Consider the following 16,287-nt stretch of genomic DNA (forward strand, 5'->3'; position numbering starts at 1 on the left):
AATCAATAATATAGATAAAAAACAGTAAGGGTCCAAGAATAGAACCCTGTGGGACCCCTTGATTAATTATTTTAACATTAGAATTAACGCCCCCAATGCAGACTGATTGTTCACGATCAAGAAGGTAGTTTTTTATGAAGGTCAAGGATGGGCCAGTGATACCCAAGGACTCTAATTTGCTAAATAAAATATTATGACTAATGGTATCAAAGGCTTTCGTGAAATGAAGAAATACAGACCTTGTGAAATTACCGTTGTCGATGGACGTTTTCAAGAAATCGGTTAATGATAGCAATGCTAAATTCGTAGAACTACTAGCCCGGAAACCGAATTGACAAGGCTTTAGCAGCTTAAATTTGTTGAGGTACTTGTTAATACGTTTCACAACTAATTTTTCAATAAGTTTGCTGATGGAAGACAAAATAGAAATAGGGCGGTAGTTACGGACATCTGTCGTATCACCTTTTTTTGTGTACTGGTATTAACTTGGCTTTTTTCAGTGAGCTCGGAAATATACCATGTTTAAAATGACATTAATTATATTGCTTAAGACTTCTGAGATGTCTGGAGCAGCAAGTTTTAAATGGAACGCCGATACATTGTCTAGTCCAGCGCTACAGTTTTTTAGACTCACGATTGTGGAATATACTTCGTCAATGGTAACAGGAAATAGAAAGAATGAATGGATACAGCGGGTAAGGGTGTACGAGGATACTTTGGGCCTATCATTGTATACTTCATAAAAGTAATCACTAAAAGACTCGGCTATGTCAGAGGACTCAGTACAGATTTGCTGTTTATACCTAATTTTATCAATGACATTACTAACCTGATGTCTGTTTAAAAAGTCATCGAAAAGTTTCCATTTTTTCTTTGGGTCATTTCTTGCTTTACAGAATTCTTTCTCATAATAAAGTCGTTTTGATTTTTTCAGCAGTTTATTCAACATCTTACTATATTTTTTATACCGAAGTCGCAAATTCACAATAAATGGCTGCTTTTTTGTTTTCCTGTAGAGATTATCTTTTTTTCGCATACTAGTTAACAAGCCTTGAGTTAACCAGGGATTACGTTGACACCTATATATTTTCTTGCATTTAACAGTTTTAGTGTTTGCATGCACAACTTTAAGAAATAGGGAGCAGAAGTTGCCTAGTGCTTCTTCAGGATTTTCTAAGGTGCTAATGAAAGACCACTCGGAGCCTTGAATCACATTGATAAAGTTTTCCTGATCGAAGGTTGACGTGAAATGGCACGTGCTAAGGCGAGGTAGATTTACGGCGAAAGTTACAAAGACAGGATGATGATCAGTGATGCACACATCTATGACTCCTGCGCTAGGGGTTGGCGAAAAATTGCTTAATACGTGGTCAATGAGCGTGCTTGTTCCAGTGGGTGAAAATCGAGGGGGGGGGGATGAAATTAAGAATTCAAGACCGAAGCCAAGAAAACAATCACTATATGCTATGGTGCTGTTGTTATCTGTATCCATTAAGTTAATGTTGATATCACCAACCAAAACAACTTGCTTATTTTCTGCGGTGATAATGTCGAGTACAGCAGCTAAATTATGTAGAAAATGCGGAATAGACGAAGATGGAGAACGGTAAATGCATGCAATGATCACTTTATTTATATTAACAGAGGAGGGGAAGGCAGCCCCGATCCATACAGATTCACAGTTCGGAATATTCAAAGATAGGTCAGTCCTGCGCTTGTACTTTATCTCAGGCGATATAAATATGGCCGAGCCGCCGTAGCGACCCGAATCGCGGTGACAATATTCAGAGTTAAACGATCGAAATCCGAACAGATTGCCATCACAAGATCCTAGCCATGTTTCAGTAATACATAAAAATGAAAAGGAATGACAGAGTAAGTCAGTGAATCCAATAATGTTATCGTAGTTTTTTGGCAAACTACGCGCATTGATGTGCAGCAATGAAGTAGAATTAGGAAGGAGGGATTTAGTTTCCACGAAAGGAAGCAACGACATGATGATACACGACGAAAGCTATGAGGTGGGAAAGGCGAACCAAATTTGTCAACGTAACGTGAATAGGTTGAGATCAGATTCCGTATTAATCCAAAAATAACCTGCTGTCCTCCGTCTTGCGGGTCTTGATATGAAAATTCTCTGTCCAAAGGAACCGCCATTTCTTTTCCTTTTTCAGAACAAGCGCTTTACTGTACAGCTTTTTATTGGCAATGGTAAGACGTTCATTGACAAAGACTGGATTGTCATTACTTCCGGATAGTCCTAACTGGGAAGCACGCAGTCGCGCCTTACGCGCTTTGCGAAGGAACTCATTTTTCTTCTCGTGTGAACAAAAGCGCGCGATGATGCACTTGTCAGCTGTTTTACTGGCGACGCGATGAACTGCATCAATATCTGTCGATGAAATAGGACATTCAATCACTTGTCCAATGGTTTTCAAAAGAACAGCGCAGTCCTCGCCTTGTGTACATGGAACACCTTTGATTTCAATGTTATTGAGCCTACTCTATTGCTCTATATCTGCAATCTTTTTGATTAACTCGTCATTTTCTGCCCTCAGTGCTTTGTTTGACTGCACCAGCTCATCTACAGATTTGCGCACTGAATCATATTGGTCACTGATGAAACGTACACTATCGGCAAGTGCAGAAAGATTGCCTAGTCCCTGATCTAATTTTTTCAATATTTTAGACACAAGATCATCAACAAGATTGTCAAGTTTAGCATGAAGCGGGGACTCAAGGTGCTCGATTTTTTTAGCAAGTTCGGTGTTAGTAGGCATAGTGTGCAAGCAAAACCAGAAGGCAACACTTATGAGCAGCAGCCGCATGTGAGTAGGCAACACGAGCGGGGGTAATAGTACAAGAACCAACCTGTAGCGGAGAGAACAGATTCTTAGTAGACGTCCGAATCCTATGGCCGCTGCTCAAAAGTGGTTCGGGTGTGCTGGGGACTCCCTTATATAACCTTCGATGAGGCCAGTGCAGGCGCAGGGGTGACCACGCGCTGTAGCGCTCCACGTGCGAATGACAGGTCGCTAAAGACGATGATAGCGAGTCGATGTCGATCTTCCAGTAGCCACGTAGCGCAGGCGCCGAGAGCCACTTCTGGTAGCCACGCAGCGCCGGCGCAGTCAGGCACAGGGGAGGCACAGGAGGTTGGCTCGTGTTGACACGAGACGTGGTTGTACACGGAAGAAGGCTGCTCGGCTGAAACACCTGGACTGCACCGGTCTGTAGCGGAGAGAACAGATTCTTAGTAGACGTCCGAATCCTATGGCCGCTGCTCAAAAGTGAGCAGCGGCCATAGGATTCGGCCATAAATTAACGTAAGTAGCAAAGTTGTGTTTTTTTATCCATCGGTGTAATGATAAGTGTAACGTTAAAAGACAAGACGAACTGCAAAGTATTTCAGTCAAAAAAAGAGATTTTAGTTTCACATTAGTCGAAATAAAGAGGATAAAATGGACTTCGGGAGGGCTTCGTAGTGTTATCGCGAGTTAAGTGCTGGTCCATCAAGGGGCCCGAAACATTTTTCGCAAATGCTTTTACTTCGTTCGAAATACGGGCCATCCATTCGATTGTACGTGTTAGCTATAAAAGCACAATTCTGATTTCCCAACACGCGTTCCCCTCAAATCTACAGTTCACGTCACCTTAAGGCAGTCAATCAAAAGTCTCGGTCGTCGACAAAACATGGCGACACAGTGATGTCCGTTGAGCCATAGTGGACCGAGGTAAAGATGTCTCCCGCACAAACTGTGCCGACCATTCCACGCTCACTGAAGCGCCCATTGCATAATTTCTATCCAATGTTACGAAATGAGTCTTCACTGCATGCGCACACAGAACCGAACAAGCCCAGACGAGTGTGCCATCTATCAAAGACTGCTAGAAGCTGGTGCAGGCGCCACTCACACACCTCTCATATGACAGAGACTTGAAGTGCACACTTGTAGCCCGAAAGTACGAGCCCTACCCGGCCCTTGGGCCGCGTTCAGGAGGGCCATCGTCTTTTCAGCTCGGACCCGGGCCGGGCTCAAGCTACATTCCTTTTTATCGAGCGGGCCGTGCCAGAAACAAAGCCCAAATAAGGCCTGAATTGTTGGCGTTGAGCTGTAACTCTTTTCCATCAAGTAGTGCTTTTCTGCTATCAGCCCCTCCACCCCCTTTCTCAGCATTCGTTTCCTTAAGCCATTTTAAATGCGAAAGGAGAGGGTCAAGTCACTAAATATAAGCATTGTGATTAGCTATACACAGAATAATCTCCTCTCCTGCTTCTGACGTTCTAAACTTCTGAAAGAACAAGTGGTCTAAATTTCACAAGCTTGCTAGGCTTCGAAAAATATATTAGCAGTACTGACTACCAGTGGAAGCAGTGCATGGTCCGTATGTTGACGAAAATGTGACGCTGGGTCGCCGGACTTCACAACCCTGACCTGCTACAACTGAGCTACAACTGAAGCACAAAAATGGGCAGGTCCCACGTACTGTGGGAATCGATGATATGCGAACCATGAATGAGGAAGGTCGAGATGTCACTTTAAAATGAGCACAACGTTACAAGGTGTGCGTAAATTATGCCGTAGATGACTTCCATGCCATGATTAATATACTTGAGTGTGTCATTTACCTTCGTCGTCTTCTCACGTCACGTGACACCAAATTTAGTATCACGTGACGTGATATGTAAAGCTAGCAAAACGGCCATAAGCACGCCATGAGTGTAGCGTGTAATCATGTTTCGCATGTTACGCATATACTTATTATCATATTTGGACGTGTCATCTACTTCGTCGTCTATTCACGTCAGGGGATACCAAATTTGGTATATGTGAAGCCAGCGAAACAGCTGCGAGCGCGCTATGAGCGTAGCGGGTAGTCATGTTTACATGACAGGCATGTTCCTATTATCATGTTTGAACGTGTCGTTTATCTTCGTCGTCCATTCACGTCACGTAATACCAGATTTGGTATATGTGAAACTAGTGAAAGGGTCGCGAGCGCATCATGAGCGTGGTACATTGGCATATTCTTGCATGACACTGATTTCATGATTACCGTGTTTGCACCAATCATATACCTTCGTCATTCATTGACATCACGTAATACCGAATTTGGTTTATGTGAAGCTAGCAAAACAGCCACGAGCGCGTCATGAGTGTGGCTTGTAGTCATGTTCTTACATGATACACATCTCATGATTATCATGTTTGCACCAGTCATGTACCTTTGTCATCCATTCACGTCCCGTAATACGAAATTTAGTAAACGTGAAGCTAGCAGAAGGACCGCGAACCCACTATGGGTGTGGCGTGTAGGCACGACTATCCATAACAAGAAAATCATGACATGCATGCCGATTTCTATGTTAGAGTCTCTCACATGTGTTCGCCATGCAGTCATGTCATATCATACCTGTTTCGTAAAATATCATGTGAACGTAACCTCCACAAGAGCAGCAAGACCATGAAATGTAGGCCATGACATACATGTCACGATTTTCATGTTATGACTAGTCACCCATGCTCGTCATACAGTCATGGTATGGCATACTAATTTTGGTTTATCTCCTATTATCCAAACGGCCAGAAGAGCTAAAAGTCGTTGGCTGCTAGATATATTGATAGATAGATAGACAGATATAGATAGATAGATAGATAGATAGATAGATAGATAGATAGATAGATAGATAGAGTCAAACTCACCGAAGTTCGTGAAGAAATGATTTGCATTTAAACGTAGACAGTAGACAAAAAGAATGACGAGGACAAGCACTAACCTCGAACAAACATTTATTGAAGCAGCACACAAAAATGTATACCTGTCACATGACATCATAACCATATCAGCACATGGGTGAAAAAAAAAACAAAATAAAACCAAGTAACAGCAAAATTAAGTAGAAAAAACACGTGGCGGCGAATTTAGGTAATTTAGTTTTTTTGGTTTTGTAAGTGCGATGGATGTCTCGCTGACGCAGCTTCCATTTGCCATAGCCCCTATACTTCAATGATGAGTCGAGTACTTTCGTAACGGTGAGTAGCTAACAATGTTGTTTCCTCGAATAACGGCATGCATTTGCGTTCTGAGAAGGTGACTGTGAGGCTGATAACGCTGGTGGCATATGGCGGCAGCATTCGGTAAACAGTCGTTTAGTGAGTTATTCACTGTGGCACCTGCCGAACGCTGTAGTCCTTCGCAACGCACACCCACTGGCTCTCAACCCTATCACGTTGTGCGACACGTGAGAGTTGAAGCCATCGCAAGCATTGCAACCATCTGTCGGAACCACCAATAGCCATGAACTAGGCAGTTGTCTACCAGACATTGTTATGCGTTGCAAAAGCTTTAAGCCTCACCATCGCATTCACCGCCACCAGTCACGCACCCTGAGCATTGCGTTTTAATCGCCGAGCACTGCATATTATGAAAACAATTGTTGTGCGAAATCTACGTGAGGCTTGTGGGTGTAATATGCGTTGAACAAAAAATGAAGTGAACATAGCCGCGCAATAAAAGAAGTAATTTTCTGAAATAGTTCCCAAGAGCCAGCAAAAGGTACGACTTCAGTCCGAAATTACTGCGTTGACGCCAAATGGTCAATGAGAAATATCAGTGACGAAACAAATTCTCTGGTGGTTACGCGTTTTGCTGATATGGAATTGTCAAAGCTGAGTGCACAGCCACATTACTAGTATGGCGCAGGTGAAAGGCTACCTTGCGCAGCATAAGCCAATCACCTACTCGTTCAACAAAGAATAATCTCGACGCCTTCATTGCTTTCAGGGACGTGTAATAAAGTGTCGTGATGCTCGACTAAAGAAGGTGACTGACATACTGTCTTCCATACGACTGGTGAAGTATTACGCCTGGGAGGAAACGTTTGCCGATTCATTGACTCAGCTCCGGAGTCCAGAGGTGAACCACGTGTTCCGCCTCAATCTCACGGATGGCCTCCTGGACTCGCTTTTTGTCTCCACCAGTTCTGTGGTACGTGGACATGAGGAATGTTCTGATTAAGTGTTTCTCTTCTCGTTCTAGTGAAGTGCACAATACAGTGATGGGGAGGGGGGGTGGTACATCTGACAAGACAGAATCTTCAGTCACTACTTCTATATATGCACCCCTTGTGCGTCTCAGTAGAACAGTGGCTAGCGTGCTTGACTGCTGACCCGAAGTTGCAGATTCGATCCCAGCCAAGGTGCTCAGATCTTGATGGAGGCGAAATAGTAGAGGCTCGTGTACTGTGCGATCTCAGTGCATGCTAAATAACACCTGATGGTGTAAATTTCCGGAGCCCTCCACTTTACGGCATCTTTAATATTCCAAGGCCCACAATGAATTCCCACTGACTGGCTTTGTTTGCTGTTGTGTTGTGCAATTTCAGTGTATTTAAATATTGAAACTAAGTTCCGACACCTTTTTTTCCAAAATCAAGATAATTAGATAAAGCGTGTTGAAATGAGTGACTATGAAATAATTTTGGCGTATACCTGAGACTAATGCCACTGCTGCTTCGAACTGCTTTCCGGACCCAATGCATCGCTCATGCATAGACCTCCTTTGCTTCGATCAAGCAGGTTATTTAGTGAATACCAACGTCAGGGTTGTCCCCCACCTTCCTATTTTCATTCCTCCTCACTCGCCTTTCGCTTCTCCGTCCCCTTGATATCGTGTTGTGTGTTTATTTCACGCTTGCGTTTTCACTCTCTATGTGCTTCTTTTTCTTTCTGTTTTATTCCCTGTTTTTTGTATGCCCTAATAGTTTTTTTCTACCTCTTCATCTCTTTTCCTGCCATTATTTCTGTCATGCCTTTTCTTATATCTATTCTTCTCACGCTTTCTTTATATGGTTTTATTTCACTGCCTGAGTTCGTTTTCCCATCCATCCGACTATTGCGCTCTCTCATGGGCCATTACAGGTGAAAAAATGCTCACACGCATGGCACGAATATAAGATAACACAACAGAAGCGCCACTCTCAGCTGGTGTTACATTAGAACATACAAAGTGTTTGAACACTTACGATAGACATAATAAACAGGCGCAGATGAGCTGACGAGAGACCAAACATTCACGATGAGGAAATTGCGTCAGAGCAAGAAAATACCAGGTCAGCCAAACACACCACTGATGAGTTTTTTTTTCTGTTGCATGCAAAGAAACCGATGTTTCGCTCACGCATGACTCTCGTTGTCTGATGCAGAAGGCTTCGACTATTTGTCTTGTCGTCTGATCACTGAAGGGAAACTGTCCTGTCTCTGAACAGGCGCGTGCACCGACCCATTGGCAGTGCGAACACACACTGTCATGCGTGCAGGTCTTCAAGGTTGCAGAGTGATGTTTTAGCCGCAAATAGAGACAGAACCCCGTTTACCCGATGTACACTTTACTACAGGTTAAAGGTACTTTGTCTGTCACTCCTAACACACAGGACTTTAGAGTGCCTTTATGCTTCACACCGCGTTTATTTAACCTAACTTTTTATGCTTTTTGTTCTCCAATAGACATTATTTTACTAATTTGATTATTGTTTTTTTTTTCTGAAAGGAGCACCTCAACATCAAAGGATGATGCCACATTTTTAGTCCATGCGAAATTGTGTGCTTGTGAGGCTTGATGACACTGTTTCACAATTCCTATTTTGAACTGTTTTCTCCTTTCTTCATCGAATGCATTAATCATTCGGTGACGGAAGTGACTGCAGAAATTAGAAAGCCGACTTCCTGAAGGAGACCCACCTGCCCAGAAAAGCTTTTTAAGGTGAACGCCTTTAATATCTCATGCTCACGTCTGTCGTTTCGTCCGACCCTTCGTCCGTGCCTGGTGGCCGCCGGGGCATTTCAGTGAACACTGTTCACGTCCGTCACGTTTCGCTTCGGAATAAACAGTGCTCTTTTCGCCCATGATATATCACCATTTTTCAGCCCTGACGCTCATGCGCTGCAGAAACGAGCGTATTTTCAACACAAAAATGTTTTATGCTGGAATTCACTCCAGCTACACTGACGTATTTTCGTCCCACATATGACGTTGTGAATTGCACATTAGCAAATAACCAAGCAAAAAAAAACTAGGAAAAACATTTTCAGTGCAGGCAGTCGAACCTACGACGCCTCGCTCTTTAACGCGTGGTGCGATGCGACTAGGCCACAAAAGAAAATGCGACTCGCATCTTCCCATGGGGGGAACTCGAGTAAGTGCGTCGCAGAGTGGTGAAAAGTAAAGCGTGATTGTTGCGTATTAGGGTATGGTTTGGGAAGGCTGGATTGTTATTTCATCTTCATATTCTTATTTATTGAATGAAATAGAAGCGTTGCCTTCAATGAGTGGTGGGAAGCTTATGTGCGATCCAGTGCCTGCATATACGAGGTGGCCAGTAAACAGTTCTGCAGCTCCAGCAGTCAATTTTACTAAGAGACGCTGCCTGCGTCGGCCTTACGAGGCGAGAGATGGGGGCGGGAAGCAAACAGCTGGCACGAGGCGTATAAGCATGCTGCACGATACGCGAGGCGCGAGTCGCGAGCATGCGCAGTGGTGGTGCGGACATCGCCGCGGACGCACTGCCCGTGACATCGTGCGACTACGAAATACTCCTTATTTAATACGTTGATCAGTTCGGTAACACCAAACTGGCATATACACCATTTACTGTTGGCATTACTCGAACCTCAATAGACTCGGTGTGTTTTCGTCATCATTAGCAAGATGACGAAGAAAAGCTCGATGAGTGCGCGTTAAAGATAATCACGCCACTCGATACGCTAGCTCGCGCACTTATTTTGTGATGGAAGTGGTTGGTGCGTCTCATGCTCTCAACGTAAGCTAGAGACATCACGGTCACTTCGCGTACTGCATGCAGCGCCCACTTTTCGAAAATAGTGCGCCGCTCTCTTGACAAACTGTAAAAGTCATCATTGTCCTGTGTACACTGGTACGTTCGTTTCGTGTTTCCTCTTTTGTGTTTGAACAGAGCGTTACAAGTGTCGGGCTGTGACAGTTGTTACTTCGCGCTCTTCCTGTGCATATTCTTTCTAAGCATCCTCTCGTATCGAGCGCTGCATCTTTAGAGCTGCTTGCCGTTCTTCGCGTGACATTATAATTTATTGCTATGGCATTCCTTCCTTCGCTCTTCTGGCAAGGTAATGCACAACAACCGTTCAGGTACTTCTGTGAAGGAACGTTTCACTTTCACCTTATGCCGATTCCTGTGACAGAGATCAGCCAGGTATTGGTTTTCTTCCTCGAAACCACTACACATCCCCCTCACGTTTTGCGCACGTGTTGAGTGACATAAATACTTACTATGTTTCTACATGGTATCGCAAAAATGTAGCAGAGATGAAGAATACCATTAAGGTAATCGGTGAGAGACGAGCTAGTATGTCTGACTTGCTAGGTGCTGCTGTGCGCTTAGTAGAGGTCGTTCATGATGATGACAATTCCTACCCAATTCGGCACCAAGTTGGCTAAGGTTGAACAGCTTTTCTGCTATTAGAGAGCGCTATTATACGCTATCTGCACAAAAAATATGTGGTTCACAAGTTATCAAACAGATACAAAGCGACCACGTCCTTTTTCTTTTTTCGCGATTCCATGCAGTTGGCCATCATTCTGTTCGGAACATGGGCATTGTTTAATCCCGGGAAGGAACTTACCGCATCGCTTTCGTTCAGCTGCATCTACGCCCTGTCTCTTCTGGATCCATCCTGCAGCAACATCGTTGGCATGTTCAGGCTCGTCGTGCTGGTATGTCGGTCATCTTTAATGCTTACATACAGTGGTCACATAACCTGTCGCTGAGACAACACAATTTGTTGGTTTCTTCACTATGCCACTCACTACCTGCTTGTGTTCCTGAGTTGTATGGAACGCACAGCCCTACTCCACAATAGTGAAACCTATACAAAAGGAACACGTAGGGAACGCATACAGAGAGAGGTAGGATTGTTGTGCAAGCCCACCTATCTGGTGACTTGTTATGGTTGTATAGACGTGTTACCGCCAATCAGGTTTAGGTAGCGAAACGTTAACGTTAGGTAACGCTAACTTTCTTCTGCTACGAATGTTTTCGATAATTAAAATTACACAACGATGCACTTTCCGTTGCTTAACAACTGTTCCAAAAAAAACGTGACAAAAACGCAAAGCGTGCAAGTGTGTTTGAGCGCACGTGACTCCTCGAAAACAGGACGCACCGGCAGGAGTATTTTCTTTCTAAAAAAATTTTGGAAACACCTGCTTGACTAAGTGGTAATATGCAAAACATCTGTTGCTCATCATCAGTTACATCTGTGATGGGCGGTGGGCATAGTCTCTAGATTAAAGTTCATCACTACATTTACGGGAATCAAGCTTTGGAATTCCCATTCTTACGTAATAAAATCATCAACCACAGAATTTGCATTCAAAAAACAAGTAAAGAAATATTTTTTTGCAACAGTTTTCTTCATCTTGGCAATTACTTTTTAAAGTAGCGATAACAATTGCTATATGTTATATTGTCCTTACGTTTTGTATTATAGCCTGCGCTTGCTTGTTTTTCAGAGTTTTCTTTTTTGCCTTCCTGAACATATATGTATTTTATACTTTCGTTTTTTCGCACTGTGCTTTTTTTCTTACTGAAGATACCGTAACAACTGAATGTTGGATATTTTGTTTCTTCTCCCGTTAGCATCATGTATGGGAGCCCCCTGACAGTTTCTAACTTTGGGGCTCCTTGCGTGTATTACCAATCCTGTACGCACTTTTCTGTAAACTGACATCGTTGTTGAACAAACTTGATTCTTGGAAATCGAAAATATGGCTATTAGGGTAAAGGAATAACAGCTAGCCCTGCAAAATAGATTTATTTTAAACTCTAGAATGTATAGAAAGGTAATCTCCGACATTTCATTGATGAAAGAGAATGCAAACGTTCATTAAGTAATACGTTCTTTCATTTTCGCAGGAAGCGTAAAAACCAGATTGACATATCTACAGGTCACATTAACAACTTGCATAAGCTTCAAAAGAATTAACAAGAATATTACAAGACAGTGTATACACGGACAATAAGAATGCTCTTCCAGAAGTAAAAGGCAAGAAAGTATCTGATATACAACACTTGCACAATCCACGCAATGAGGCTGACTCTAGAATGCAGTTAAAGGTCATGCCATGTGTCGTGATATGAATCACGATAGTAGAAAAAAAACGATGGTGGTTTTGTCCCTATAAATAGCCTAATACACATATGTATTGACTGACAAACACTCGCTCTAAGACAAATATCAAGCTGTAAGTTATAGCGGCTATCTTTCGCCATCCAATGTATAGCGCATAAAACACTGGACAGAGCAGGACACACACACGCACGCAGCGCTAATCTTGAAAAAAAATTAGGGGACCCTAAAGCTTCCCTTTTAGGAGTTGAATGCGATAACGACATTCTCTTTCTAATGCCTACTTCAAACACTTAGTGCATGAAACCTTTTCGAATATGCTATGCACCCACTACGTGGCCTTAAGGGAATAAGCGTGCAGTAGCGTGTGTGCCTTATGTAGTGGGGTACCAGCTTTCAACCACGCAGCCATTATGGCAATCATATTGTTAGGCTGAAGTGGCAACGGGTGAAGGTAGGAAGAGGAGAACGAAGTGGTCTGTTTGGAAGCAGCTCGGTGTCGGCGTGGCTACATTTTGCCATCCGTTCTTCAATAAACACGCCCCCATTGTAACAGTTTTGGTGGAAGTGCTGGGAACCATAACGGTGCCCCCGACGGACGGCGACTCATCGACCGCTAAGGTGCAATACGCAGAGCTTCGCTGAAGCTGACGACTTGCTGGTCTGCCGCCGGCGATGGCGTCTCACGATAACGATGACAACGAGCCACCTGCTTCCCGCATTCTGTGGCAGCCCTACATCCAGCCTCCATCCTTCGCTGGACAACCTGGAGAGGATGTCTACCCATGGCTCAGCTCCTACCAACGGGCGAGTCGGTTTAATGGCTGGGATGCTACCAGTCAGTTCAACAATGTGGGACTCTTCCTCAAAAGAACCGCATCGGTATGGTTCGAAAATCATGAAGAAAGCCTGACGACGTGGCAGAAGTTCGTCGGTGAAATAAAGTTGTACTTCTAGGATCCGGCAGCGAAGAAGAAGCGTGTCGAGCAAACTCTTATGCAACGAGTGCAAGTTCCCGGAGAAACCTGCACGACGTATATTGAGAAGGTGCTCAAGTTGCGCAAGGCACTGGACCCCTGGATGACAGAAGAGGACAAGGTTGGTCATTTTATAAAAGGAATCGTGGAGGACGTTTACCAGCTCCTCATTGCAAAATAAAGTTTGGAGAGTGTAAGTGACGTTACCAAGCACTGCCGTACGTTTGAGGCGCTGAAAGCGCGGCGAATCACAACAAAGTTCGGCCGCCTGCCCAACGTCACTAATGTCGCCAGCGTCGACATGCATCCAACCCCACCGGATCTCGCGTCCATGATTCGCCAAGTAGTGCGGGAAAAGCTCGACCTACGCGAGGCGGCTTCTCGGCCGTCACCTAATGTCCGACAACCCTTTCCTCCCTGCAACTTCAGCGCCATGACTATCAACGCCGCCGCCTTAATCACTACGACAATACGCCTCGTCCTCGAGGACCAAGGCACACTATGCATCCGTACTACCCATTGTATGATGAATACGCACGCAGACCACCTACCGTTTATCAGGCATGAAACGGCCAGGCCATTCATCCAACGTCCCATATGCTTTCACTGTGGCTTCCGCGGTCATGTCTCCCGATTCTGCCCCGATCGCCGTCGCACAGCAGCACCGTCCTATGGGCGACCACGCACTTTCTACGAGCACAGCAATCAGCACGTTAACGATACACCCTGGCCCTCAGACTCTGACAGCAGGCCAAACACTCGGGAGAATCCCCGCATTGACTGACCGGTGTCTGTGCGGAGCTTGACGCCACCACCTTCACGCTACCGAAGCTCCCCATCTCTTCGACGACGTCCCAATTCACCGACGCCGGGAAACTAGGTGGCACGGCTGATGGAGGTGAGGTTGCCAGTAATTTTCAGCTACACGCCACTACGCCTCCACCAGTGACCATGCGTCATAACAAGATTTGTGTTTCTGTGGACATTGTTACAACGACAGCTTTAGTGGACACGGGAGCAAGTGTCTCCGTTATCAGCATGAGTTTCAAAACCCAATTAGGCCATAAGGTGATATTCAAGTGGAATAATGCGAGCACATTTCGTGCTGTGAGTGGAGAATTGCTACGACATCTTGGTGTGGGTACCGCGAACGTCTATTTCTCTAATAACGTGTATCAAGCCGAATTCACAGTGCTCACTAAATCAACGCATGATGTGATTCTGGGTCTAGACCGATTTCCTGCAACAGTTTGGTGCCACTCTTGAATGCGGTACCGGGGAGCTTTTTGTCTCTTCTTTTGTTGCTAACCAACCTGCTATTAGTTCGCTCACCCTTGCCGTCTGTGAAGGTTCCTTCGTACCGCCTCGTTCGTTATCCAGCGTTCAGGTTATTGTTGCTAGAGCCGACAACGATGTATTCGACGCTGTTGTTGAGCCGATGCCATCAATCGTCGCAAAGAAGGGTGTGCTCGTGCTTCACTGTATTGTCTCTGTGGCCTGTGGCACAAGTACATTGTGGGTGTCAAATTTGTGTAACCATTCTGTTGTGCTTCCAAGCGGTATGCCACTTGCCTCGTTTGAAGTTGACACGGGCCTTAATATCGATGCCTTAAGCAATCACGCCTCGAACCAATCCCGTGCGCACAAGACTGGCCCTGGTGTTCCCGAAGACTGTCATTTTTTAACATGATTAGCAAGGCACTATCCTTTGAGAAGCGTCGAGCCCTGGTCAGCATCCTTAGCAGTCATGCTTCATTGTTTGATTTCACCCAGGACGCTACCAAAGTTTGTGTTCCCAATGCGCGGGCTCACCACAGGATTGACACGGGGTCCACACATCCCATAAGGCAGAAACCATACCGTGTGGCTGCATCGGAGCACAAGGTGATCTCCGAACAGGTGGAAGGTATGTTGGCTAAGGGCGTCATGCAAGACTTTTCTAGCCCCTGGGCTGTACTGGTCATTCTCTTGAAGAAAAAAAAACGGGCCTTGGAGGTTTTGTGTCGACTACTGGCGTCTAAATTCGGAGACAAAAAAGGATGTGTATCCGCTTCCCCGCATAGACGACGTTATAGACTGTCTTCATTCGACATCTTACTTCTCATCTGTGGACTTCCGATCGGGCTATCGGCAAGTACCTATGCAATCCGCCGACAAAGAGAAAACCGCTTTTGTCATGCCACATGGCTTGTTTGAATTCACTGTCAGGACGTTTGGTTTTTGCATCGCCCCAGCGACATTTGAAAGATTTATGGACACAGTACTGCGTGGCCACAGTCCATTCTATCTTTTTTATGGCAGACCACCTTGCCACTTTCTTGAACCATTCTGCCTTTTCATGCGCATGAGTACACTTCCATTGCCCAGACTCTCTGCCGCGCGTAGGAAGCACGTCGCCTAGCTCAGCTCCGTACTTTGACAACCCAAGACCATTCCAAGTTCGCCTATGATTCACGGCACAAGAACGTGTCGTACGAAAAAGGAGAAAAAGTATGACTATGGACACCCTTTCGCAAGCGTGGCCTGTACCAGAAGTTCATGGCTCGTTACACCGGTATTTTTGTCATCGTCGATTGCCTAAGTGATGTGACGTATTCAAACGCTCGTTTGGTATCTCGCGGCTACCGTTCTAGGCAGACGCAGCTTGTTCACGGGGTCCGCCTAAAGCGATTTCATCTTCGTGACTGATGCTCACCCAGGGGATTCGTCTGGGAAAGGGGGAGTGCTACGCTGAAGTGGCAACGTGTGAAGGGAGGAAGAGGGGAACGAAATGGTCTGTTTGGAAGCAGCTCGGTGTCGGCGCAGCTACATTTCGCCATTTGTTTGTCAATAAACACGCCCCATCGTAACAACATATTCTGACGGCCATTGGGAATGGACGCTTTTACTACGCGTTATAACTGCAATACTTCAAGTTGCATTGTGAAGCATGTGTACATGGTGCGTGTGTTTGTGAACTATGAAAGCTACTTTCACCACATTTCCAAGCAGAGGAAGTTCTTTTCAGTGTTTGCACAAGCAGAGGCGTGACCGTGTAGTGGAAGATCCGCTTGCCACGCAAACGACTGGTGCTCGATCCCCACTTGCACCCAAGCAACCCTGGTTCAGTTCCCCCTTTGCTGAATGAATTGGTCATCATTTATTTT

The 16,287-nt window shown here is 45.0% G+C and overlaps 1 protein-coding gene across 1 annotated transcript in view; it reads left to right on the forward strand.

Moving 5' to 3' along the window:
* LOC142765851 (ATP-binding cassette sub-family C member 2-like) overlaps positions 1 to 16,287 on the forward strand; it is a 67,897-nt gene that overhangs the window by 19,833 nt on the left and 31,777 nt on the right. The window contains exons 4-7 of the mRNA XM_075867659.1: positions 6,787 to 6,990; positions 10,603 to 10,749; positions 13,122 to 13,262; positions 14,915 to 15,047. Of these exons, the coding sequence (XP_075723774.1) occupies positions 6,787 to 6,990; positions 10,603 to 10,749; positions 13,122 to 13,262; positions 14,915 to 15,047 (625 nt within the window). The remainder of the gene's footprint in view (positions 1 to 6,786; positions 6,991 to 10,602; positions 10,750 to 13,121; positions 13,263 to 14,914; positions 15,048 to 16,287) is intronic.

The sequence above is a fragment of the Rhipicephalus microplus genome, chromosome 6 (genome assembly GCF_043290135.1).
Source record: "Rhipicephalus microplus isolate Deutch F79 chromosome 6, USDA_Rmic, whole genome shotgun sequence".
In the NCBI taxonomy this organism is placed as follows: Eukaryota; Metazoa; Arthropoda; class Arachnida; order Ixodida; family Ixodidae; genus Rhipicephalus; species Rhipicephalus microplus.